Raw genomic sequence first — 27500 nt, 5'->3', positions numbered from 1 at the left:
CAACGGACCACCAACGTATTTTCAAGCTTGGTGAAAAGGGCAGCGAGTTAGCTTGCAGCGGTTTGGGATTGAAACGGTGAACACAGATATTCAAAACAAGTCGGTATACAGTATATTTTTGGCCGGCTGCGATTTGAAAAGAAATTAAGAGGAGTCATTTCTGGTCAGTGCATAACGGCACACTGTCGAAATGGACGCGTTACACTAAGTGAGGCTACACAGTTAAGTGTCCAAATTGAGAAACACCTAGTTTCAGAAGCCTGGAGGATTCCCAAATGTTAGAGGGGGCTTCTGTCAAGGCCCAGTAAATCCTAAAATAACTCCTGGCTGAGGCTGGGAAAGAGTTTGAAAATGATTGGCGCACTTCCAGGGGGTCAGCCCTATGGTCCCACAGCCCTATGGTCCCACAGCCCTATGGTCCCACAGCCCAATGGTCCCACATTTCTAGGACATTTTCAAAATTAGGTCTTGTGTTCCTACATTTCCCTTCAATTTAAGCCCTATCCTCCCACAAGATTTTTTAGGTTTATGGGTTAGGGGGATAAAATCTGATACAAATTATTAAAAAAGGAAGTATGGGAACATAGGGCCTAATTTTGGAAAAAAATCTTAGAAATATGGGAACTATGGGAACATAGGGCCTAATTTTGGAAAGACATCTTAGAAATGTGGGAACATAGGGCTGTGGGAACATAGGGCTGTGGGACCATAGGGCTGTGGGAACATAGGGCTGTGGGACCATTGGGCTGTGGGAACATTGGGCTGTGGGACCATAGGGCCTAATTTTGGAAAGACATCTTAGAAATGTGGGAACATAGGGCTGTGGGAACATAGGGCTGTGGGACCATAGTGCTGTGGGAACATAGGGCTGTGGGAACATAGAGCTGTGGGAACATAGGGCTGTGGGACCATAGAGCTGTGGGACCATAGTGCTGTGGGACCATAGAGCTGTGGGAACATAGGGCTGTGGGAACATAGGGCTATGGGAACATAGGGCTGTGGGAACATAGGGCTGTGGGACCATAGAGCTGTGGGAACATAGGGCTGTGGGAACATAGGGCTGTGGGACCACAGAGCTGTGGGAACATAGGGCAGTGGGAACATAGGGCTGTGGGACCATAGGGCTGTGGGACCATAGGGCTGTGAGAACATAGGGCTATGGCAACATAGGGCTGTGGGAACATAGAGCTGTGGGAACATAGGGCAGTGGGAACATAGGGCTGTGGGACCATAGGGCTGTGGGACCATAGGGCTGTGAGAACATAGGGCTATGGCAACATAGGGCTGTGGGAACATAGAGCTGTGGGACCATAGGGCTTTGGGAACATAGGACTGTGGGAACATAGGCATGCTCCCACTTCCAGGACACAAAATGTTCTTGATTGTTGGCTGACAGTTTTCTGAACAAAAGCAAAGCCTTAAATAACATGGTGGGCAGTTCCTGAACAGCGAGGCAGGCTCCAGTGTTAAACAGAAGTCTCCTTCGTCACCGATCTGCCGATGAAACGGCCGATGTCCCAACATCGCAGTTCCAAATCACGAAGGAGGCTCCAGAAATGTCTCTTGGACCTCTCTTAGAACCTGGTGCTGTTGGCGAAGCTGTCCGACATGATGATGTTCTTGTAGAAGTTGTCGGAGCGCGTGGAGCAGTAGCCTTTCACCTTGTCGATCATCTGGCTGACGGGGAGGATGGAGGAAGAGGAGGAAGAGGAGGAGGAGGAAGAAGAGGAGTTGGGTTCCACTTCGGAGGAGGAGGAGCACGACGAGACGCACTTGGGGCCGGTCTGGTTGGAGTAACATTTATCTGCATCCAGGGAGCAAAAACAGATAAAGACAGGGACACACAAGGGTTAGTACTCAATCATGTGATGATTATTAAAAGCAACATGCCGACTAATTGGGACTTTAGCTTATTCACTGTAATCCCCAGAGTTCACCCCGAAATTTGGGTTTCTTTTAACCAAATTGTCAAAGAAAGTAACGTGGATGGATGGTTCCATACGACGCTCTTCACAAGTCAAATTAATTATCAGCTCCCTACTTTCATTGAATGTGGGCGTTTTATTCAGTTTTATAGCATTTGGATTTTTTTTTTTTTATAAGAACGTTGAAAAAAGTGCCAAAAATGTCGGAAAAAGCTTAAAAAAAACGTGTTAAAAAAAAAAGTGCGGTTTGCTGTATACGGTGTAGACATACAGTACAGGCCAAAAGTTTGGACACACACCTTCTCATTCAATGTGTTTCCTTTTTATTTTCATGACTATTTACATTGTAGATTCTCACTGAAGGCATCAAAACTATGAATGAACACATATGGAATTATGTCCTTAACAAAAAAGTGTGAAATAACTGAAAACATGTCTTATATTTTAGATTCTTCAAAGTAGCCACCCTGTCACTACCCAAAGTGAGTAGAGTGCAGATTTGAGTTGCGCATGCGTCACTTTGCGACAAGTAACCTACAAGATGCTAATGGCGGTTTGAGCTAACGTTAGCAATCAAACAATCATGGATATAGCTAAAACGTTTTTGAAATGACTGCTAGCTACAAGTTAGCAATCAGACACAACAATGGCTGTCACTTGAATGGCGTTTTGAGCTAACGTTAGCAACCAAATAATCATAGATAGCTAAAATGTTTTAGAAATGATTTCCATCTTCTGTTATTGTTTGTAAAGAGAAAAGTTTATTATTTTACAGATTTCACAAATTTCAGTAAGACACGTTATGCCGTAAACAGTTTAAATCTGAGCATGCGCGACTCACATCTGCACTCTACTCACTTTGGGTAGTGACACACCCTTTGCTTTTTTTATTAATAAGGGAAAAACTTCCACTAATGAACCCTGACAAAGCACACCTGTGAAGGTAAAACCATTTCAGGTGACTACCTCATGAAGCTCATTGAGAGAACACCAAGGGTTTGCAGAGTTATCAAAAAAAGCAAAGGGTGGCTACTTTGAAGAATCTAAAATATAAGACATGTTTTCAGTTATTTCACACTTTTTTGTTAAGTACATAATTCCATATGTGTTCATTCATAGTTTTGATGCCTTCAGTGAGAATCTACAATGTAAATAGTCATGAAAATAAAAAGGAAACGCATTGAATGAGAAGGTGTGTCCAAACTTTTGGCCTGTACTGTACACTCGGATAGCTCAAAATGCGTACAGGTCACACGCCACGTGGCTTTAGGAAAGTGGCGTGCTGTGCATGTTTACGCGAAGTCATGATGTCATGTTGCTATATCAGAACATTTGGGTTTTCTTCAACGAAATTGCCCAAAAGTAACACAGAAGGTTCCATGAAACGCTCTTAACAAGTCAAATTAAGGATCGGTTCACTAACTTTTCTTGAATTTTTGGCGTTTAATTTAAATTTTACAGAATTATTCTGATTAAACTTTGACAGTCTGTGATTATCCATCAACATATGGTTCCTTTGATCTTAAATACTGTTTATGGGGGGCATTTTTGGCCTTTATTTTTGAGAGGACAGCTGAAGACGTGTGTGTGTGTGTGTGTGATAATGTGTGTGTGTGTTTGTGTGCACCGCATGTGTGTGTGTGCCATGTGTGTGTGTGTGTGTGTGTGATAATGTGTGTGTGTGTGTGTGCCGTGTGTGTGTGTGTGCGCCGTGTGTGTGTGATAGTGTGTGTGTGTACATGTGTGTGGTGATAATGTGTGTGTGCGGTGTGTAACTGCATGTGTGTGCCGCAGGTGCGCCGTGATGTGCGTGTGTGCTACCCTTGTGTGTGTGATAATGTGTGTGTATATGTGTGTGTGTGTGTGCACGCGATGTGTGTGTGCCGCATGTGTGTGTGTGTGATAATTGTGTGTCTGTGTGTGCCATGTGTGTAGATAATGTGTGTGTTGTTGTGTACCGCATGTGTGTGTGCCGTGTATGCGCGTGTTGTGTGTGTGTGTGTGATAATGTGTGTGTGCTGTGTGCGGTTTTGTGTGTGTGTGTGTTTGTGATAATGTGTGTGCAGTCGCATGTGTGTGTGTGTCGTGTGTGTATAATGTGTGTGCCGTATGGTGGTTTTGTGTGATAATGTGTGGTTGCAAAACGATGTGTGTGCCGTTGCGTGTGCGTGATGTGTGTAGCGCCGTGTGTGTGTGATAATGTGTGTGTGTGTGTGTGTGTGTGTGTGTGAGACATGAAGGGGGAGAGAGAGAGAGGGGGAATGACATGCAGCAAAGGTCGAGGACTAAACCTCTATATATGGGCGCCTGCTCTACCGACTGAGCTATCCGGGCGACCACTTTCTGCTTTTTTAACTCAAAAGTTTGTTATAATTTTATATAGGCTACATAGGGCGTATTGACCATAAATTCCAAAAATGAGTGAAAAATTATCGCTCTAATAAGTGCTTTATAAATAATAATTATTATGATATGAAGAGCCTAGTTTTAAATCAACCCTTCAAGAGACTGAAAGCAAAACAAGGAGAGGAATGTGTGGAGACCAAATAAATGTATGAGAGTACAGTACATCCATCCTATATGTACGTGGGGAGGGGGGCAGTTATGTGCAGTGCAGTAATAATATGTGGCGCCACCGTTTGAAAACTAAACAATCCGATGTAGAACATTCCTGATGACCTCGAGCCAAAAGCATCCGTCTTCAAATGTTTGTTTTGTGAAAACATCCAAAAAGGGTTCAAGTTTGAATTATGTAGACATGTGTCCTGCCTAGGGGTGCAAATCACTCCTCATGTATAGGCGGCTTTAGCGTGTAGCTCCCAGTGTTGTGACCCAAGTCCATCTTTGCTCAAGTCCCATGCAAGCAGACGTGTATAGTCCAGGTGCCAGAAAGTAAAAATCCTGCCATGTTTTTGGATCTGCCTCTACATCTAGAACAGGTGTTTTCACTAACGAGCTCATCTACCTGGTAGAGGAGCTGGTTTAGTGATGGTTGGGACAGCTGCTGGACAGGATTTCTACTTTCTGGCACCTGGACTATACACCTATGCATGCAAGTCTCTCAAGTTGTCTTTTTGGGCAAGTCAAGTCACAGGTTGTGTCAAGTCAAGTACAGTCCTTAGTTAAGGCAAGTCAGGTCCCGAAATAGTAGTTTTTTTGATGAGCAGGTCGTGCATTCAGCAGTTCACTTTTCTCATCTTGCGTTAAATTTATAAATCCAAAAGTTAATTACTCGTCATTGTGGTGGTCTGGTCCCGACTAAAGGCCATTTTATGGCGCCGTAGCCTACGTAAGTGGCCTGATGTTTATACTTGTGCGCTGGTGTGTGCGTTGAGCCGGCATGTGTGTGTGTGTGTGTGTGGTAGAGCGAGGGAGAGTGACAGCGAGCATGTAGCGACTCTAGAGTCATATAGTGAGAGAACCAAAGTGTCTCCCCTGTCAACGTGGCATCATGACTTTGCGTAAACATGCACGCCACTTTCCTAAAGCCAAGTGGCGTGTTATCTGGACGCATTTTGAGCTCTCCACGTGTATGTCTACGCTGTTATACAGCTGACGTAAACATACACGCCAAGTGGCGCGTTATCGCGATGAACAAGGTCACACGCTTAGGAAAGCAATAAACTGTTGGGTTTAGGAAAAGAACATTGGGGAAGGCTTAAAAATAAAAATAAGGTTGATAAACGCATGTTTTACCCCTCCGCGGACTTAGGTCCTTTCATACTACTCGCTACGGTGAAAATTCACACGTATGACAGAAAACAAAGCACAGGCATTAACAACAATCAATCTGCATAAATAAACTGTAAAATGGGTGTCCCTCAAGGATCTATACTGGGCCCCCCTTCTGTTCAGTCTCTATATAAATGACCTGCCCACTGTTTGTCCATCTGTACATTTACAATTGTATGCAGATGACACAGTCCTCTATGTGCATGCTAAAAAATAAACAACAAGCTGCACAACAACTGTCTGAGGCAATATGTAAGGTATCCATATGGCTAACTAATTCATGCTTACACCTGAACATAAGTAAAACAGTATGTATGTATTTTACAAAACAAACTACTGTGACTTATGCCCCTGAGGTAATTGTTAACCAAGAGAAGGTTAGAGTGGTATCTGGTATCTTAAATATCTGGGAATCATCCTAGACTCACAACTTTCATTTAAAAAGCATACAAAAAAGGTTCCCAATATTGTTAAATTTAACCTGGCAAATTTTAAACACATAAGACCATACCTACCAATGAAGGCCACAAAGCTCTTCTTGCATGCGTTGATCTTCTCACATTTTTCTTACTGTTTAACTAGCTGGTCGCAAGCCAATAAAACAACATCGCAACCATTGGAGTCACTTTATAAACAAGCACATGCAACATGCGTCTTAATAACACGCAAAAATGGCATACGAATTGGCGTGTCGTACATACGCCACTTCATGAGATCGCAGACCGGGGAGCTTTGTGAGTCGTCCAATCATGATTCAGAGTCTGCTCTGCTGCCGCTGCGTAGCATATTTGATAAGCCTAGTTACAGAAACGTGACAACATCAGATTATACTATTTATGGGCGCCTGGGCAGCTCACCTGTTAGAGCGTGGGCCCCATGTACAGAGGCTCAGTCCTCGCCACAGCGGCTGCAGGTTAAATTCCGACCTGCGGCCCTTTGCTGCATGTCATTCCACCCCTCTCTAGCCCCCCTTTCATGTCTAAGCTGTCCTATCGAATAAAATGCCCAAAAAATAATCTTATTTATATTTAACAGCTAACATTCAAACTTAAAAATACACGCAAGTCATCCAAGTCACCAAGTCCACATCTCTGGTACATCTCTGGTAGCTCCTTTGATTACAAATGCACGAATTAAAAGCCAAACCCTGTTAAATTTCCAAGACACGTTTTGGTTGTGGTTATGCTGTGACAGGTCTGACATGACGTTAGCCCTAAGATGCTTTTGGGAAGCCGTCCCAGGGTCTGTTGTAGATATTGTTGCAGGTGTTTCTGGCCAAATAGAAATGCTTTTTACTAGCCTAGAAATCTAGACGCCCCCTAGTGGCAGCAAATGTAATCCGCAGCCAGGGTCAGTCTAGCAACTCTCGGTTGGCTTGCGAGCTGGAAAAACCAAATTCTGGTCAGGCAAATTCTGGTCAGGCCAATCACATCGTGTACATCAGGGGTGTCAAACTCATTTTCCCAGAGGGCCACACTGGAAAAAGAGAATCACACCAAGGGCCAGTTTATTGACGTGCTTTTGTTACTGCATGTCACTTTTTTTTAAAACATTTTGGTAGCTTTTTCCCCAAATTTTTATTGTTTTTGTTCCAGCCTTTTTGTGGCTTTCTCAGACATTTGTCACCTTTTTGTAAATTTGTTGCTTTTTGTCAAATTTTTGGTGACATGAAGCTCTACAAAAGTCATCAAAACAGTTCCTTAGCCATCGTAGAATTTAGCAAATCAAGAAAAACTATTGTGTTTTAACAACAACCTGTTTCACAGCCTGAATATGAAAACTCTCTCTCTGCTGTCTGAGTCTCAGAGTCGGCAAATCTGCCAAATTCAACTTTGAATGTCAGGTAACTGCTGTTTAAAAAACATTTTCCTGTGTTATTGGTTTGACGCACAACTAGGCGGGCCAAAATGTATTGTGAACCCAAATTGATATACAGGCCTGATCTAAATCTGCCTGCGGGCCTTGAGTTTGACACATGTGGTGTATAGAGTCAGTGAGCAGGGAGTTTAAAGTTTAATCTATCAACTAGCATTGCTCTGGTTGGTTGTAGCGCTATCCTATAGCGTGCAGAGGGAATTTGAAAGACAACCACTGTGAAGTGTTGACCTCTGACTCCAAACAGAATAACTGGCTCTCTCGCAAGGCAATCTGGTCGTGTGGTTTGGCGTTTCTTCTTCTTCTTCTTCTTCTAAATGAGGATGGTTGTGTTGGCGTTCTTCCCTCCCAGGGCCTTGTGATTTTAAAGTGTTTCAGAGCCAACGAATAATACCAACCAGGCCGAGTGGAGCCACGCTGGGTCATCCAGCGAGGCCTCACAACAAGCAACCTGATTCAGAAAGGCGTATTTTGATTTGATTTCCCACTTAATCTAGAGATCACTTTTCAAAATGTACGCATACCTGATCTAGAAAGACAACTTTGGACAGTTTGGATATTATTACGCTGCAATGTTTTTTGGATCGTGGAACGCTCTCAGCTAATGACGCAGGTTTAACTGGAGATACGTTTTGGGTTAACTTCAGAGAACAGGATGGGAAAAGCACATGGAAAGATAGGTGGTGCACACTTAACACGCAGCGAGGTGTAAAGCTTGTTCTGTCGGGGGGGGCCGCCAATGAAAATATCAAACAGCTGAACGGCTCTATTACAAAACACATTCACTATAATTGGCTTGTTTTGTCTGAAGAGTATTCTGCGCCCAGTTTGGATAAGGCCATCTGGCATTACTGGCAGAGAGGGTGAAAATAAAGTATTGTACAACATCTTAAACCAATCAACACAGATCGTGTAGCACGTTGTGTATTTAACGTGACGAAGAAATAAATCGATTGAACTGTTTGATATTTGTTTTTTAAAGTGCCCATATTATGAGAAAATCACTTTTTCTGGGATTTGGGTTTTATTTTGTGTCTTTGGTGCTTCCACACACATACAAACTTTGAATAAATCCATCCATGGTGTTCTGAGTGAGATCTGGTTTCTGAATGTGTCCTGCCTTCAGTCTCCTGGTGAGCTGGTCAACATCTGCACGGCTTTCTACGTCACTGGCCGAAACGAGCTGGCTAACCACATTCGTTAGCATGCAGGCGGCTAACGCTAGCATGCTACCTCGTTCTCAATAGCAAAGCACTGCTACAACACACACAAGTTCACCATAATCTCCAAAAGAACTACTTCCATGTGCTCCCTGGTTTAGAAGAAGTCTCCCAGCTGATCCTCCCTTGGAACTGACTGAAGTTGGAGAAACAGCCTTTCTTTTACTGTCTATGGAGCTAGCTGAGCTACTGAGCATGTGCGAGTGCAATTAAAGATAGTACAGAAGAAGAAGAAAAGAGGTCTCACTCTGTAGCTAAAACAGAGACCTGAACACAGGGTGAAAAGAGGAGCTGCAGCAATGTGCAGTACAACACAAATATGGTGTTTTTTTGAAAATTAAACCATGTAAACCTATTCGGGTACAACCTTAAAATCCAATTATGAACCTGAAAATGAGCATAATATGGTCATTTTAAACTTTACATCCTGTAATTTTTGCAAAAAATGTCAGTCCCCCTGGCAAAGCAAGTTGAGTATCCCTGTGGAGACCATCCTCCCTTGAAAAACACTCAAGCAGCAATTATGTTCAGCAATTTGTTCAAGCAACAATTATGACCTATATTTACACTACCGGTCAAAAGTTTGGGGTCACTTATAAATGTCTATTCCCCTGCATTCCAGACAGAATACCAGCTGAGATCAGTTGCACTGTTTTTTTAACCAGGGCAGCAGTTTTCAGATTACATTATGTGCTTATTACATAATTGCAAAAGGGTTCTTGACTGTTGTAGACAGAAGTGGCTGAAGAAACGCTTGAAATGCCATGCTTTTTGGTCTAAACGTCATACCCAAATTAAAAGTGGTACAGCTCCCATATACTTTGACACTCTGGAGTGTGCCTGACATCATTGGAAAGATGATTGATGTGGGTGTGTTTGTGTATTTGAGAAGTGTTGTATTTTATAGTTTTTTTTGGCTTTTTTCTTTGCAGTTTTCAAATGGAAATAAAAAAACACACAGACATATCTGTAGAAAAGAAATCATATAAAATCCATGTTTGATTCTTTTGGCTTCTGGATTTTTTTCTGTAGTAAGCTGAGACATGTGGCTAATGCATTGTGTTGTCAGATGTGTTTACAGCAGTGTATTCTAATCATTTTACAGATGTATGACTTGGATGGAAATAAAAAACCTCCATTCTAGCCTCTGTAACTCTGTCAGTAAGGCCTAGAATCACCCTGACACTTATAACAAAAACTTGAGAGTGTTTCCTTTCCAATGATATCAGGCACAATCCAGTGTCAAAGTATATGGGAGCTGTACCACTTTTAATTTGGGTATGACATTTAGACCAAAAAGCATGGCATTTCAAGCGTTTCTTCAGCCACTTCTGTCTTCTTCAAACAGTCAAGATCCCTTTTGCAATTATGTAAGCACATAATGTAATCTGAAAACTGCTGCCCTGATTAAAAAAACAATGCAACTGATCTCAGCTGGTATTCTGTCTGGAATGGACATTTCTAAGTGACCCCAAACCTTTGACTGGTACAGTATGTTCCTAGTGGCGGCGCCCTCTAGTGGCCGTAGTAGTTGTGACGGGAGCAAAGCAGTAAGTAAGGTAAGGAAGTATAAGAGCGCCAAATGTCCTGGTAGCGAAATTACAAATCCCACTATGGCCATGCCAAGACCCGCCCTTCAATAGCAGCTCGATTGGTTGGAGTTAGGCATTGACCTCGAGTGGTTAAGGTTGGTCAGGGGGATAGGGGGACCTGTACACTAAACTCAACTAAGTAGTTTGGTGTCTAAACCCAAGGGGGTAAGCTTCTCCTCGGAACGCGTAGCTCCAATGGCGCCATTTTGATGCTACCAATCCATCACCTCCTGTTAGCATCCCATTGACTCCCATTCATTCTGACGTCACTTTGACAGCGAATAACTTTACATCTGAAGAGTTTAAAGACTCTATTTGTCCGTTGTTTATTTCTAAAGAAACACGACAATGTATAAAAGGCTCCATTACCTTGTACCTCACGTTATGGCTCCGTAGCAGACGCTTTTATAACAATAGGCTAACGATTGGGTCATAACAACGAGACTTACTGTCACACAGTAGAGGAATTACCGTATAGTACAGGAGAAGCTCTCAGGCAGTTTGGACTTCCATTAGCTGTTTAGGTTTAATTACTAATGTTAACTAGCATGTTAGTGATCAGTAATTAGCCTGTGCCTATGTTATCTCCTTACATATACCTACGCTCTCCGTCTCTGTAAGATTGGGAATGATTGAGATTTCTCTCGGCACAGCTACCAGAAGACTTCACACTTTCAGACACGTTGCTCACGTCACATCTATGTCGTCTCTCTCAGTTGGAGGCTGCTCAGTAACGCTCAGCCAGCACCGGGAAAGAGACTTCTAATATCCTCCACTGGTCTCGTACAGAGACACGGGATCTGCTGGTCCATTATATATATGTCAATGTCTAAACCTAACCAAACTGGGACCGTTTCACAACGTTAACGTAGCGCTACCTTCTCTGGTATAGATATGAGAACGGAAAAACGCTCCTGTGGGTCGTATTAGAAGGTGAGGAACAAACTACTGATGTCGTCGTATTGTTTGGATAACTTCTTGCCCTGGTTTTATGATCTGTGTTATTTGACAAATGTTGTCTACTTGTTGTCATCCAACAGTGGATTTATGATGTCATTTTAATCAAGTTTCTTCAATGGGATCTGGACAAACACCAGGAGCATTCAGAGAGGTTTACACCTTGGGACTTTTCTTCTGGATACTGAGCCAAAAGCAATCGCGCAAAACATGTAAAGTATGGGCCAAATAAAGCACATACTGTCTGTGTGCTGGCCCTCTGGTACCATCACAAAGTTAAGTGTGACTTTGCGAGCCAGGATATGTTTTAATTCACCGTTCAGCCAAAAGTCTGCCTTGGCAAAAGGAAGAGAAGCTCCATCACTGGTCTTTGTCATTCCTTGCTATCTGTGCCTAATGAAACAATATAAGGAAGTTGTGTTTTGCGCTGCTCAACATGGAGCCATGATTCCCTGTCTCTGTGCAACGTCAAACCACGGGACCAAAGGATAGTTTTCCGCTGGCGTGGGCCACAGGCACGACTCCCCTGATTCCTGCATAACTGATTGAGCCCCCCTGACTCCTTACAGCTGGTCCCGTCAGGCCTTTTTGACTTTTGCAATGCCCAATGATGTCAAGCTGAGGTGTTTGTTTCCCTGTCTGTATCCCGTGTGACACACAGATCCCCATATTTCCCTCGAAAAACCACTCCAGGTGCATCTCAAACATCTGGACCAAGTCAAGTCAAGTCAAGTGGACCAGGGGTGTCAAGCTCATTTTCCCAGAGGGCCACACTGGAAAAAGAGAATCACACCAAGGGGCCAGACATGGAGAGATTATTGACATGCTTTTGTTACTGCAGGTCACTTTTTTTTTTTTACATTTTGGTAGCTTTTTTCCTCATTTTTGTGGCTTTCTCAGACATTTGTCACCTTTTTTGTGAATTTGTTGCTTTTTCCGACATTTTTGTACACTTTTTGTCACATTTTTGTTGACATGAAGTTATCAAAAGAGTAGGGCTGCTCCCTCTTAATGGATCAGTGGACTAATTGGTCGTTTTGGTCTTAGTCAACTTAGATCTCTTTAGTCCATTAGTCATGTCTGATGCTTTTTTTCATGCTGAATGACTTATTTCCAAGAAACGTACGAGCACATCTCTGGTAAACACAAGAATTAAGGGTTGACATTTGACCTAATAGATATCACCGTGAAACCTACTTTGATTGCTTTCATTAAGGCAGTTATTTGTTGTATTACATGTTTTCGGAAATGTTGTGTTTAAATATGCAAAGGAGGCGTTATCTTATTCAATATATGCATCCTTTTAGCATGACTCTTAGCGGAGAAACTCAGATTTACAGATCTGTCGATTAAATCAACTAATCGATTAGTCGATACAGTTGAATGAGTGTTAGTCGACTAAGAATTTATTCAATCAAACACACAGCCCTACTAAAGAGTTCCTTAGCCATCATAGAATTTAGCAAATCAAGCAAAAACAATTATACATTTTAAAGTTAAAGTTTCTCAGCCTGAATATGAAAACTCTCTCTGCTGCTTCTGGGGGAATTTCGGAGTCTCAGAGTTGGCAAATCTGACATATGTCTGCTTTGAATGTCAGGTAATTGCAGTTTAAAAAACACTTTCTTGCGTTTTATGTTTTGGCGCACAACTAGGGGGCCGGATCTAAATCTGCAAGGTGCCAGATTTGGCCCGCGGGCCTCGAGTTTTAACACATGTGATCTGGAGGGTGCACTTTAGGACAGAGATGTTTGAAACTGAGGGAGAAGGGGGAGTCAGGGTTAAACCTGTGTCTACATCAGGTCAACCTCTGCTCATGAATTACATTTTTATTTTTTTTTAAGGGAAGGGATTCTCTGAACTCCAACATCTGGAAACTATATGATGAGAGACTGGCGCTGAGCACAGCAACAACCTCAGACAGAGGAGGAAGAATCCAGCACTCAGTGGAGCTATAATATGACTGATAATAAGGTGTTCTGCTTCCAAATGTTAAGAAGGGACTTTTGGGAACTTCAGAGTCCCCCAATTTACAATTTATTATGTTTTCATTTCGGTTTGTTTGTCTGTCTGTAAGCAGGATTACAGGAGAAACTAGAGAATGCAATTTCTGAAGAAATTGCTGTGTGAATGTTTATTGAAAGGCTGAAGCTACACTGGATTGCTGGATTGAATGCGTAAGAAGTATGTGAAGTATCGAGAATAGTCGGAAAAAGTTGGAACGGTCTCGTCGGCAGTTTGTGAAATTGTCACGTTATTTTTAATCTATGGATGTTTATCTCGTTTTCTTTCGTGGTGGGAATCATCTATACGGAGGTTGGGTTTAGGAAAAGATTAACAGGGAAAGCAAACACCTTAGCCTCGTGAGAGCGTCCTGATCTGGCGAGCTCCAGTTTTCTACTCTCAGATCAGTCTGGCATCTTGAGATAGAGAAAACTTGGAGCTGTTCGCCAAACGACCGACCAATCGGCGTTGGTTTTGAGGTGGGTTTAGGTGTGACGCGACGAGAAGCGACTGTTCGGTCTAAACAACGTGGCGGCTTCCACGGATGAGATGAGCGTAGCTATCGCAGCAAGTTTTATCTGAATTAGAAAGTATTCCTTCATTGAAAGAAGAGCAGAAAAAAACGGCACTGGAGGCTTTTCTCGGGAGGAAAAGATGTTTCGGCTCTTCTCCCGACTGGTTTCGGCAAGAGATTGATCTGATTGGTTGATTTGGCCTGTCTATAACAACATATAGGTGGTGATAGACAAGATGGTTTATCCAATCAGCTAACCAGGATTTTCGCCCCCCCTTCCCAAAAGTTCTCCAACGGAAAGTTCCCAGATGGGATATGCCGAGCAAATGCGAAGCGATTCCATCTGGTGGAGTCAGGTTAGCAAAAGTTTCTATTGCATAAGGACATGATTAATCCTAAAAACTGTCACTACATTAACAGACTATCACATGTGCACTTAAATTAGCATGTATCCATCACAGTTTTCACCACATCTTTTTTCTTGACCACGACATATGCTTCCCATTGAAATACATTAGTTTACATTTTCGTGCTGGCCACCACGAAAAAAAACACAAATCAATTGATTAAGTAACGTGACCATTTCACAAATTGCCGTGAGACCGGCCTGAGATATGAGGCTGGACGAAATGTTGTCAGGGATTTTGGAAACATAAAACAGAGGAGGTTTCTGTTGAGTGAAATCCATGTTGACATCAGTTAGTGGAGTGAGAACGGTACACATGTTCACTGTTTTAGCTGAGTTACCCGATCAGGAATGACAGAGAGGCTCAGCCATGGTCTTTTTCATGTTTGTGATAAGATAACAGAATGCTCTCCCAGGATAAAAGACAATTCAGACAATAATTTAAAGTGACTGAACACCTATTTAACCCTGGTGTGGTCTTCCAGCTGAGCATGCGCTTGTCTCCTGGGTCAAAATTGAAAATTGACACTTAAACTTTACACTTAAATGAAATGAGACCTAATTTTTTTTGAGTTACAAAAGCAGAAAAAGAGGAAATAATTTTTGACTTATGCTTAAAGCGCCCATATCATGCTCATTTTCAGGTTCATAATTGTATTTTGAGGTTGTATCAGAATAGGTTTACATGATTTAATTTTCAAAAGACACCATATTTTTGTTGTTCTGCACATTGCTGCAGCTCCTCTTTTCACCCTGTGTTCAGGTCTCTGTTTTAGCTACAGAGTGAGACATCTCATTTCTATCCCATCTTTGTTGGCAGTCACACATGCTCAGTAGCTAGGTAAGACTACATGCTCAGTAGCTAGGTAAGACTACATGCTCAGTAGCTAGGTAAGACTACATGCTCAGTAGCTAGGTAAGACTACATGCTCAGTAGCTAGGTAAGACTACATGCTCAGTAGCTAGGTAAGACTACATGCTCAGTAGCTAGGTAAGACTACATGCTCAGTAGCTAGGTAAGGACTACATGCTCAGTAGCTAGGTAAGACTACATGCTCAGTAGCTAGGTAAGGACTACATGCTCAGTAGCTAGGTAAGGACTACATGCTCAGTAGCTAGATAAGACTACATGCTCAGTAGCTAGATAAGACTACATGCTCAGTAGCTAGGTAAGACTACATTAGTAGCTAGGTGGACTACATGCTCAGTAGCTAGTGGACTACATGCTCAGTAGCTAGGTAAGGACTACATGCTCAGTAGCTAGGTAAGGACTACATGCTCAGTAGCTAGGTAAGGACTACATGCTCAGTAGCTAGATAAGACTACATGCTCAGTAGCTAGGTAAGACTACATGCTCAGTAGCTAGGTAAGACTACATGCTCAGTAGCTAGGTAAGACTACATGCTCAGTAGTAATAAGACTACATGCTCAGTAGCTAGGTAAGACTACATGCCAGTAGCTAGGTAAGACTACATGCTCAGTAGCTAGGAATACAGCTCAGTAGCTAGATAAGACTACATGCTCAGTAGCTAGGTAACTATCTCGTATGACTACATGCTCAGTAGCTAGGTAAGACTACATGCCAGTAGCTAGGTAACTGCTCGTACTAGATAAGACTACATGCTCAGTAGCTAGGTAAGGACTACATGCTCAGTAGCTAGGTAAGACTACATGCTCAGTAGCTAGGTAAGACTACATGCTCAGTAGCTAGGTAAGACTACATGCTCAGTAGCTAGGTAAGGACTACATGCTCAGTAGCTACGTAAGACTACATGCTCAGTAGCTAGGTAAGACTACATGCTCAGTAGCTAGGTAAGACTACATGCTCAGTAGCTACGTAAGACTACATGCTCAGTAGCTAGGTAAGACTACATGCTCAGTAGCTAGGTAAGACTACATGTTCAGTAGCTAGGTAAGGACTACATGCTCAGTAGCTAGGTAAGGACTACATGCTCAGTAGCTAGTTAAGACTACATGCTCAGTAGCTAGGTAAGGACTACATGAGCTAGCTAGCTGTTTCTCTAACTTCGGCCAGTACAAGGCAGGATTAGCCGGGAGACTTAGCGTGGAATACCTGCAGAACAGGGACATGGAAGTAGTTCTTTTGGAGATTATGGTGAACTTGTGTGTGTTGTAGCAGTGTTTTCCCAGTGAGAACGAGCTAGCATGCTAACTAGTGACGTAGAAAGCCGTGCAGATGTTGACCAGCTCACCAGGAGACTGAAGGCAGGACACATTCAGAAACCGGATCTCACTCAGAACACCATGGATGGGTTTTTTCAAAGTCTGTATGTGTGTGGAAGCACCAGAGACACAAAATAACACCCCAAATCTCAGAAAAAAGTGATTTTGTAGGCTGAGTCCTTTGCAGTGGCCCGGGTTCGAATGCGACCTGCAGCCCTTTGCTGCGTGCCATCCCCTCTCTTCCTCTCCCCACTTTCCTGTCCATCCACTTCAACTTCACAGGGCGGCAGCCTGTTTTCATCATGAAAATAGATGAGGTGTCAGAGCTCTGTGGATCTGTCCCAAGGTGATACACGTGGCATGGTTTTACTTATCTATTCAACCCAAATAGGTCAGCAGAACTGAGAGGCCAAAGAAATTTGGCCATCAGTTGCCACAATGGTTTTGTAGTTCATAAAACATTAAGTTATTAGAACTTAAATATTTGGAGTTACTTGTTTCTTTTATTAGAGTGAAATTAAAGTACTTAACCCTTGTGTTGACTTAGGGTCAAATTGACCCGTTTTCAATTTTTGTTTTATGTCAGAAAATATGGGACGTAGAAATAAGCGCTGAAAATGAGTTGCTGCAGCTAATATATATATATATATATATATGTGTGTATATATATTTTTATCTTCTTACTCTGTATATGTATGTATGTGCGTATGTATGTATGCATGTATGTATGTATGTATATGTGTATATATGTGTATTACTTTATCTTTTTACTCTATGCTGATATTTGGAGAGGATTGCACCAACAGAATTTCGTTATATTGCATACAATCAAAATAAAGATCTATCTATCTATCTATCTATCTATCTATCTATCTATCTATCTATCAGCTGCAGCAACTCAGTGTTGATATGCTGATATTTGGAGAGGATTGCACCAACAGAATTTCGTTATATTGCATACAATCAAAATAAAGATCTATCTATCTATCTATCTATCTATCTATCTATCTATCTATCTATCTATCTATCTATCTATCAGCTGCAGCAACTCAGTGTTTGTATTTTGGTCGTTTTTCCCCCTATCGACAGTACTTTGTGTCATCTAGCGATCAAGATTCAGGTAAAAATCGGCCGGATTTCTCCTTTAAAGAAATGGAGAGAAGGAATGAAGGATAAAACCAGAAAATATTCACATTTAACAAGCTGGAATCAGAGTTTTGACTAAAATGACTCAAACTGGTTAATCAATTATGAAAATAGGTGCCGATTAATTTAATAGTTGACAACTAATCGGAAAATCTTTTAATCTTGGCTGCTTCCATGTTCTATTTAAAGCATAGATATTCAACAGGGGGTCCGGGACCCCAAGGGGGCTCCTCAGAGTTGCTGCAGGGGGGCCACAAAATCTTTGTTCAATAGTTTAAAATAAAAAAATTTAAACTTGAATCCAACATATTATTTGTAAAGATAAATCTTTTTCATTTATTTACACAACATTGATGATAGGCTTACGTGCCTATAGGTATATAGCCATAAGGTAGCCATCCACAGATACAGTTAAGCTTAAGGATTCACTGTGCCACAATCTAACATAAAAACATGATGTATAAATGTATGAATATGTCAACAATTATTATTTGGATACCTTAGTATTGTATGCCTCATAAAAAGGTATGTGTGAAGGCTTTATGCCTCCCTACATGTTATTGTAGGCCCAGTGTAATATGCAATTTATATTTTATATTCATATTTTATACAATATATGTAGTAAGGGGTCCCTGCTCCATCTCTTTTTCAACTGAGGGGTACTCACTTTGCACTTTGAATCGCCTTGTTGCCAAAACATGCTATAAAAGAAAGAACAGTTTCTTTCCACAAGCCATCACTCTGATGAACAGCTGACTTCTGACTCACATTGTCAGGTTCAATTCCTGTGCAATAACCCAGCAACACTGTCTCTAATCAGCACCTCTTTACTGGTTCCACTTATTTATTCATCATTCTCTATTTCAGAGCTGTTCATACGGTTCATATTGTAATATAATACTTATATTATTTATTCCAGCATCCTTTGCACTATGCTCCATAATTACAATAATAATAATGTATCATGAAAATAATTTACTCCTGCACATTTTGCACTCTTCATTGCACTACTGCCTCTACTATATTGTTTGTTTTGTATGAGTAAGCACATGTATAATCCAAAAGCAAAATTCCTCGTATGTGTCCTCATACCTGGCAAATAAAGCTGAATCTGATTCTAAATAAACTTGCGTTTCCTTCATTTAAGAAAAGCATGCATTCATTGTTGGTTTTGGACTCTTTCAGGGAAATAACCAAAAAAGGTAATGATAAAATAACAATGTGCTGCCAGCTAACACACACCAGAGGTTATGAAAGACTAAAACAGCCTCCTCTGGATCTGAAAGGTTGATTCTTGGATAAAAATTAGTGTTCATGGGTGATGAACAATTATTTTTCACGTTGGACATCATCAGAGCTCCGACACCTCATCCGTTGCGTACTGAAAAACAGCGCCGTTGCCCAGTGACGTTAAGCCTTTAAACAGGTGTTTGAGTCACTTTATAAGAACTTTTCTCTAAAGCTTTTTTTGCCAGCATTCAGTTATCGCCTAACCTGATGCTCGGCATATCCATCTGGGAACTTTCTGTTTGAGAACTTTTGGGAAGGGGCGAAAATCCTGGTTAGCTGATTGGATAAACCATCTGTCTATCTACCACCTATAGTTGGTGATGGACGGGGCCAAATCAACCAATCAGATCAACGAAGCGTATGAAAATACAACCACGAGCCAGGCTACCCCTGCTGCTGCTGCAGGCAAAGCATAGCTCGTTAGCTCAGCAAGCAAGCAACATGTTGGTAAAGGAGATTTGCCGTTTGTGTAACGAGAATTTAGGAATAAAAGGCGCCATTTCAGGTTCCTGGTCCATATTCCAAAAGAAGGATCCAAGAGCAAAAAGCATTAGCGAGCAGCTAACAGAATTAGGGCTACCGCTGTCTGAAAATCCTGGTTAGCTGATTGGATGAACCATCTGTCTATCACCACCTAAACCCGCCTCAAAACCAACGCTGATTGGTCGGTCGTCTGGCGAACGGCTCCAAATTTTCTCTATCTCAAGATGCCAGACTGATCTGCGAGTGGAAAACTGGAGCTTGCGAGATCAGGACGCTCTCACCAGGCTAGTTATCTCCCCCAACGACATAAACCAGGGCTGGTCCTAACATTGTTACTCAGGTATCACGCTCACTCAGGTAACTCAGCCAAAATGCTAAACATGTGCGCCTAAGTGATGCCAACTTATCAGAAACCAAGCTCCATCTATCACCATTATGACTTAGGAGCGCATATTTGGGGAAGGGTGGTTTAGGGGTCTGTGATGTTTTCAATAAAAAAAAAATGCATTTTGACTAATGTAACGTTGAATGTAAAATGCAATTGCACTGCCACTTTTGATAAGAGGACACATCTGTTGTGTAGACAGGGGGGCTTCGGGTAGTGTGTTTTCATGCCTTGAGTTATTGGCCAAAACGCGTCTACGTTGATTATAGCACCCCGTAATGGCCGATCTTCGCCAAATTTGGTACAGAGCCTCGGATGGCATGTCCAACAGAAACTGCAGCATTTACTTTGGCCGAGATGTGCTAAAGTTCGTGTTTGGTAGCTAGCTACAAAATTGTGTTTGGTCGTAATTTGCGCATTTCTTTACGTAGCAAAATTCTTTTGATAACTTTTGGTCATGTCAGTCTGGAGATGCTATGTTCCAAGTTTCGTGCAAATTGGTTGCACGTCCTAGGAGGAGATAGAAAAAATGAGTTTCCTTTTTATTTTCATGACTATTTACATTGTAGATTCTCACTGAAGGCATCAAAACTATGAATGAACACATATGGAATTATGTACTTAACAAAAAAGTGTGAAATAACTGAAAACATGTCTTATATTTTAGATTCTTCAAAGTAGCCACCCTTTGCTTTTTTTGATAACTCTGCAAACCCTTGGTGTTCTCTCAATGAGCTTCATGAGGTAGTCACCTGAAATGGTTTTACCTTCACAGGTGTGCTTTGTCAGGGTTCATTAGTGGAAGTTTTTCCCTTATTAATAAAAAAGCAAAGGGTGACTACTTTGAAGAATAATAAGACATTTTTTTTCACTTGTTAAATATATAATTCCATATGTGTTCATTCATAGTTTTGATGCCTTCAGTGAGAATCTACAATGTAAATAGTCATGAAAAAAAAGCTACATTGAATGAGAAGGTGTGTCCAAACTTTTGGCCTGTACTGTATATAATGAGATTCAACTGAATTCAGGGAACACTTGGATATGAAGTTTTTGAACGGACAATGTACCGTTTGGATAGTTATGGGGCAAAACCCTTTCTTATTTTTATAGCGCCCCCTGCTGGTGGATACTTGCATCTTTCCTTTCCAAGGTACGCGTCACACTCTCTACCATCCCTGAATGTTTCACTTGCGTAACTTGTACGGTTTAGGCAGCTTACATCCACTGTTACCTCCAGAAAAATAAGAAAAACCATAAGAATAAGAATCTTAGTGATTACAAAAGGGTTCCCAGCTCCGCTTGGTACTGGGTCCAAGCCAACCGCATTGGCTTGGACCCCTAAAAAGTTGCATGTTGGACAGGATGACAACGCTAGGGTTAACGTTTTAAGTAAAGCACTTTGAATTGCCTTGCTGCTGCTGAAATGTGCTGTATAAATAAAGCTGCAAGTTTGCCTTGCCTTTTATAAATTATATTTCAAAATAAAACCCATCACAATCACAACAATCACTTACTCAATTTCTTTTAATGCTCTCGTCCAATCTGCTGAGGCTACAACGTTGAAAACCTCAGAGTTAGGGAACAGATGTTGGAGCAACATTTTGGCCACAGAGCACAGCGAGAGATTGACTTAATGTTGGTTTACCCTCCTCAACATTTGGGGTTAATTTTAATAAGCAAACTCAAATTATTCCGTCAGTTACAGACTGTGATGGGAACCACAGCGTTAGCCTGTTGTTACTCTGCGAGTCAAAGCTAAATGGGACAGATGTTAGCGTGTGTATGGGAGCAAACGAGAGACATAACCATTTGACTTTTAACAGCCACTGAATATTTTAATATTGAAATAGTTTACTTTGAAAACAATGTATCTGAATTTACATCTCTTAAGGCAAAATATGAAATTACTTGATTTGCAAATTCAAAAGGCAGTCACATGCAGAGGTGGGAATGGTACAAAGATATTCCTCTTAACGAAAAAGTATATTTACTTTGATGAACTAAAAAAAGTACAAGTCAAATTACCGGTATAAAAATCTAGCCAGTCAGAAGCAGAGTATGAGGGCGTGCCGTGACAGTACCTAGGTAAGGACTACTAGCCAGTCAGAACCAGAGTATGAGGGCGTGCCCTGACAGTACCTAGGTAAGGACTACTAGCCAGTCAGAAGCAGAGTATGAGGGCGTGCCCTGACAGTACCTAGGTAAGGACTACTAGCCAGTCAGAAGCAGAGTATGAGGGCGTGCCCTGACAGTACCTAGGTAAGGACTACTAGCCAGTCAGAAGCAGAGTATGAGGGCCCTGACAGTAGCTAGGTAAGGACTACTAGCCAGTCAGAAGCAGAGTATGAGGGCGTGCCCTGACAGTACCTAGGTAAGGACTACTAGCCAGTCAGAAGCAGAGTATGAGGGAGTGCCCTGACAGTACCTAGGTAAGGACTACTAGCCAGTCAGAAGCAGAGTATGAGGGAGTGCCCTGACAGTAGCTAGGTAAGGACTACTAGCCAGTCAGAAGCAGAGTATGAGGGCATGCCCTGACAGTAGCTAGGTAAGGACTACTAGCCAGTCAGAAGCAGAGTATGAGGGAGTGTCCTGACAGTAGCTAGGTAAGGACTACTAGCCAGTCAGAAGCAGAGTATGAGGGAGTGCCCTGACAGTACCTAGGTAAGGACTACTAGCCAGTCAGAAGCAGAGTATGAGGGTGTGCCCTGACAGTACCTAGGTAAGGACTACTAGCCAGTCAGAAGCAGAGTATGAGGGCGTGCCCTGACAGTAGCTAGGTAAGGACTACTAGCCAGTCAGAAGCAGAGTAAAGGCTGGACTACAGTAGAGCTGTTTGGAGCAGTTGGTGAACAGTGTTTTCTGTTGGAGATGGTAAGTCCCTTTGGGGGGGACTTTGGGCTTTTTCACTTTGTAAACCTATAACGTGCACAAAAAAGATTTATGACAATATAAATTTAAGGGAAAAAGCCCCAAAAGAATAATATGAGCACTTTAAATCCAGCTTTGGAAATTGCAAATCAAGAAATTTTATATTTACACTATAAGAAATATCTGTGTATAACAGTTGTATGATTGTCCATAGATGGCGAGTCACGGTTGTATTTTTATTTTACATTTCGAATTGCATAATTTTTCAGCTCCAACAACTTTTGCTTTTTTAAGAGATTTTTTAAGTATTTTTTTTTAAATCTTTTTAATTTTAATTTAATTTTAATGTCAACTTTTTTTGACATTTGTGAACCTGTTTTTTTTCCTCACTTTTTTGTCAGTTTTTTCGACATTTTTGAAGTTTCTTTCAACGTTTACTAACTGAGTAACTTTATATGAGAGATATTTCTTAGAGTGTATGTTTATAAATGGTTTTCAAAGTAAAATATTTCAATATTAAGTGTTCAGTTGCTTTTAAAATTCAAATACTTTTTTTGTATCTCGTTTGCTTCCGTACCTGGATGCAGTCTGTCAGGGCGTGCTTGTTTTTGGCACCCTGGGGCCTCGGGTGGGGAAGTTGTGCGTTTTAGTGTCAATGGGTGCAAAGCAGACCACCTCCCACTCAGAGTGTCCCAGGCTGAGGCGTGAACATGTGTGACATCACAGTGACCAGCCAATCACAACACACAGAGTGGCTGCTTTCCCAAAACGTTTTGCCAGCAAAGTCCTCAACTTTTTTTTTTACATTTTTTTTTTTACATTTTTCTGAATTAAAAATGAAACACAAAATGGGCTGAATTTGAAACACTACCAGATCCACTTTGACCCTAGAACATTTTGGGGAAACAACAGAGCAGATCACGTGACGCTGAGAAAAGCAAGGAAGTCAAATCAGCCAATCAGCTTTAGCCTTTTACCTCCGTCGGTCCTCCCGCTCTCGCTATTGGTTGGAAGAGCTTTCTACACACCAAACACAGAGGTACACACATGAACATCAACAGGACAGAAGATATCACAGAACTAGAGATGCACCGATAGGTTTTCACGTGCTCGTCCATGACCGGCAAGCTGCAGGTCAGTCTGACATAGGGCTGGGCGATATGGAAAAAAAATCAAATATCACGATATTTTTGACCAAATACCTCGATATCGATACCGCAACGATATTGTAGTGTTGACTTATTGGTGCTTAATATACAGTACAGACCAAAAGTTTGGACACACCTTCTCATTCAATGTGTTTCCTTTTTATTTTCATGACTATTTACATTGTAGATTCTCACTGAAGGCATCAAAACTATGAATGAACACATATGGAATTATGTACTTAACAAAAAAGTGTGAAATAACTGAAAACATGTCTTATATTTTAGATTCTTCAAAGTAGCCACCCTTTGCTTTTTTGATAACTCTGCAAACCCTGGTGTTCTCTCAATGAGCTTCATGAGGTAGTCACCTGAAATGGTTTTACCTTCACAGGTGTGCTTTGTCAGGGTTCATTAGTGGAAGTTTTCCCTTATTAATAAAAAGCAAAGGGTGGCTACTTTGAAGAATCTAAAATATAAGACATGTTTTCAGTTATTTCACACTTTGTTGTTAAGTACATAATTCCATATGTGTTCATTCATAGTTTTGATGCCTTCAGTGAGAATCTACAATGTAAATAGTCATGAAAATAAAAAGGAAACACATTGAATGAGAAGGTGTGTCCAAACTTTTGGCCTGTACTGTAATAATAATATAATAGAACAGCTAGAACAGTCTGCTAAGTTCATAAAATGACATCGCTTTACTGTAATGCAGCCTTTAAAACCAGGTAAAGACACATGTAGGGAACCTGGTGAGTTAACCTGCGACATGTCAGCTGTTTGGGGATTCTTCAGCGTGTGAGCAGAAGATAACAAAGTTTACAATATGCAACACCTGCAAGGAGACAGTAAGACGTGGAGGGACCACACCAAGAACCAGAATCACATTATTTTAGTGTGATATTGGATGTGAAAAGAAGGAAATGGTTCTAACGTTGCTCTTTAGATGTGTGTGAGTTTCCCACACCAGGAGTCATTCATATAGCTCTATTATATAGTGATCCATTATCTGTTCAACAACATGTTCTATTAAAGAAAAGATAGAAAATACATATTTGCGTGTGCTGTAAAGTGGTTAGAAACAAAGAAATCGGAATCGGCTAAAATCGGTATCGGCCGGACTAACTCAAAGAAAATCGGAAATCGGAATCGGCCGAGAAAGTTGTAATCGGTGCATCTCTACACAGAACCAAACCTGAAATAATGTCATGATATAAAGATGAACAGGAATCACAGCTGACTGATCGGATCCTTTCGATAAAGTGAACTAATTTCCTCTGCGTTGTGGTTCATTTAGTGTATGTGTGTGTGTGTGTGTGTGTGTGTGTGTGTGTGTGTGTGTGTGTGTGTGTGTGTGTGTGTGTGTGTGTGTGTGTGTGTCTCACCTGTGTTGCTGTGGCGCTTGGTGAACGGGTTGAGCGTAGCTTTAGCTTTGGACGTCCAGTTAGCCGAGCTGGAGCCGAACGAGCTGGAGGAAAGAGACTTCCCCAGGTGGTCGGAGCTCACCTTCTTGGTGTTGTTGGTGTTCGTCTTACTCCAGTCTGCAACACAACGTAGTTTTTGAAACAGCCCTGAAATCACCATCACCAAATCCACCAGACTCCATGTAAATAATCAGGACTTTTAGCGTGTATAGAGCCAGCATATCTCCACCAGACTCCATGTAAATAATCAGGACTTTTAGCGTGTATAGAGCCAGCATATCTCCACCAGACTCCATGCAAATAATCAGGACTTTTAGCGTGTAGAGAGCCAGCATATCTCCACCAGACTCCATGCAAATAATCAGGACTTTTAGCGTGTATAGAGCCAGCATGTCTCCACCAACTCCATGAAATATCAGGCTTTTAGGTGTATAGAGCCAGCATGTTTCCACCAGACTCCATGTAAATAATCAGGACTTTTAGCATGTAGAGAGCCAGCATATCTCCACCAGACTCCATGTAAATAATCGGACTTTTAGCGTGTATAGAGCCAGCATATCTCCACCAGACTCCATGTAAATAATCAGGACTTTTAGCGTGTATAGAGCCAGCATGTTTCCACCAGACTCCATGTAAATAATCAGGACTTTTAGTGTGTATAGAGCCAGCATATCTCCACCAGACTCCATGTAAATAATCAGGACTTTTAGCGTGTATAGAGCCAGCATATCTCCACCAGACTCCATGTAAATAATCAGGCTTTTAGTGTATAGAGCCAGCATGTTTCCACCAGACTCCATGTAAATAATCGGACTTTTAGCATGTAGAGAGCCAGCATATTTCCACCAGACTCCATGTAAATAATCAGGACTTTTAGGCGTGTATAGAGCCAGCATATCTCCACCAGACTCCATGTAAATAATCAGGACTTTTAGCGTGTATAGAGCCAGCATGTTTCCACCAGACTCCATGTAAATAATCAGGACTTTTAGGTGTATAGAGCCAGCATATCTCCACCAGACTCCATGTAAATAATCAGGACTTTTAGTGTATAGAGCCAGCATATCTCCACCAGACTCCATGTAAATAATCAGGACTTTTAGCGTGTATAGAGCCAGCATGTTTCCACCAGACTCCATGTAAATAATCAGGACTTTTAGCGTGTATAGAGCCAGCATATCTCCACATGTAATCAGTACTTTTACTGTGTATAGAGCCAGTATATTTCCACATGTAATCAGTACTTTTACTGTGTATAGAGCCAGCATATTTCCACATGTAATCAGTACTTTTACTGTGTATAGAGCCAGTATATTTCCACATGTAATCAGTACTTTTACTGTGTATAGAGCCAGTATATTTCCACATAGTAATCAGTACTTTTACTGTGTATAGAGCCGTATATTTCCACATGTTTTTGTTATAGCCATATTTCCACATGTCTACTGTGTATAGAGCCAGCATATTTCCACATGTAATAGTACTTTTACTGTGTATAGAGCCAGCATATTTCCACATGTAATCAGTACTTTTACTGTGTATAGAGCCAGCATATTTCCACATGTAATCAGTTACTTTTACTGTGTATAGAGCCAGCATATTTCCACATGTAATCAGTTACTTTTACTGTGTATAGAGCCAGCATATTTCCACATGTAATCGTACTTTTTACTGTGTATAGAGCCAGCATATTTCCACATGTAATCAGTACTTTTACTGTGTATAGAGCCAGCATATTTCCACATGTAATCAGTACTTTTACTGTGTATAGAGCCAGTATATTTCCACATGTAATCAGTACTTTTACTGTGTATAGAGCCAGCATATTTCCACATGTAATCAGTACTTTTACTGTGTATAGAGCCAGCATATTTCCACATGTAATCAGTACTTTTACTGTGTATAGAGCCAGTATATTTCCACATGTAATCAGTACTTTTACTGTGTATAGAGCCAGTATATTTCCACATGTAATCAGTACTTTTACTGTGTATAGAGCCAGCATATTTCCACATGTAATCAGTACTTTTACTGTGTATAGAGCCAGTATATTTCCACATGTAATCAGTACTTTTACTGTGTATAGAGCCAGCATATTTCCACATGTAATCAGTTACTTTTACTGTGTATAGAGCCAGCATATTTCCACATGTAATCAGTACTTTTACTGTGTATAGAGCCAGCATATTTCCACATGTAATCAGTACTTTTACTGTGTATAGAGCCAGCATATTTCCACATGTAATCAGTACTTTTACTGTGTATAGAGCCAGCATATTTCCACATGTAATCAGTACTTTTACTGTGTATAGAGCCAGCATATTTCCACATGTAATCAGTACTT

At 41.3% G+C, this 27500-nt stretch overlaps 1 protein-coding gene across 1 annotated transcript in view; it reads right to left on the bottom strand.

Moving 5' to 3' along the window:
* Positions 1 to 1274: 1274 nt before the first annotated feature.
* LOC120546181 (adhesion G-protein coupled receptor G6-like) overlaps positions 1275 to 27500 on the bottom strand; it is a 36454-nt gene continuing 10228 nt past the window's right edge. Inside the window, exons 5-6 of the mRNA XM_039780949.1 lie at positions 25118 to 25273; positions 1275 to 1804 (exon numbers count right to left, since the gene is read on the bottom strand). Of these exons, the coding sequence (XP_039636883.1) occupies positions 1575 to 1804; positions 25118 to 25273 (386 nt within the window). The 3' untranslated portion in view covers positions 1275 to 1574. The remainder of the gene's footprint in view (positions 1805 to 25117; positions 25274 to 27500) is intronic.

The sequence above is a fragment of the Perca fluviatilis genome, chromosome 18 (assembly GCF_010015445.1).
Source record: "Perca fluviatilis chromosome 18, GENO_Pfluv_1.0, whole genome shotgun sequence".
NCBI lineage: Eukaryota > Metazoa > Chordata > Actinopteri > Perciformes > Percidae > Perca > Perca fluviatilis.
The sequence above is the reverse complement of the archived record's forward strand: the minus strand, read 5'-3'. Positions and strand labels throughout refer to the sequence as shown.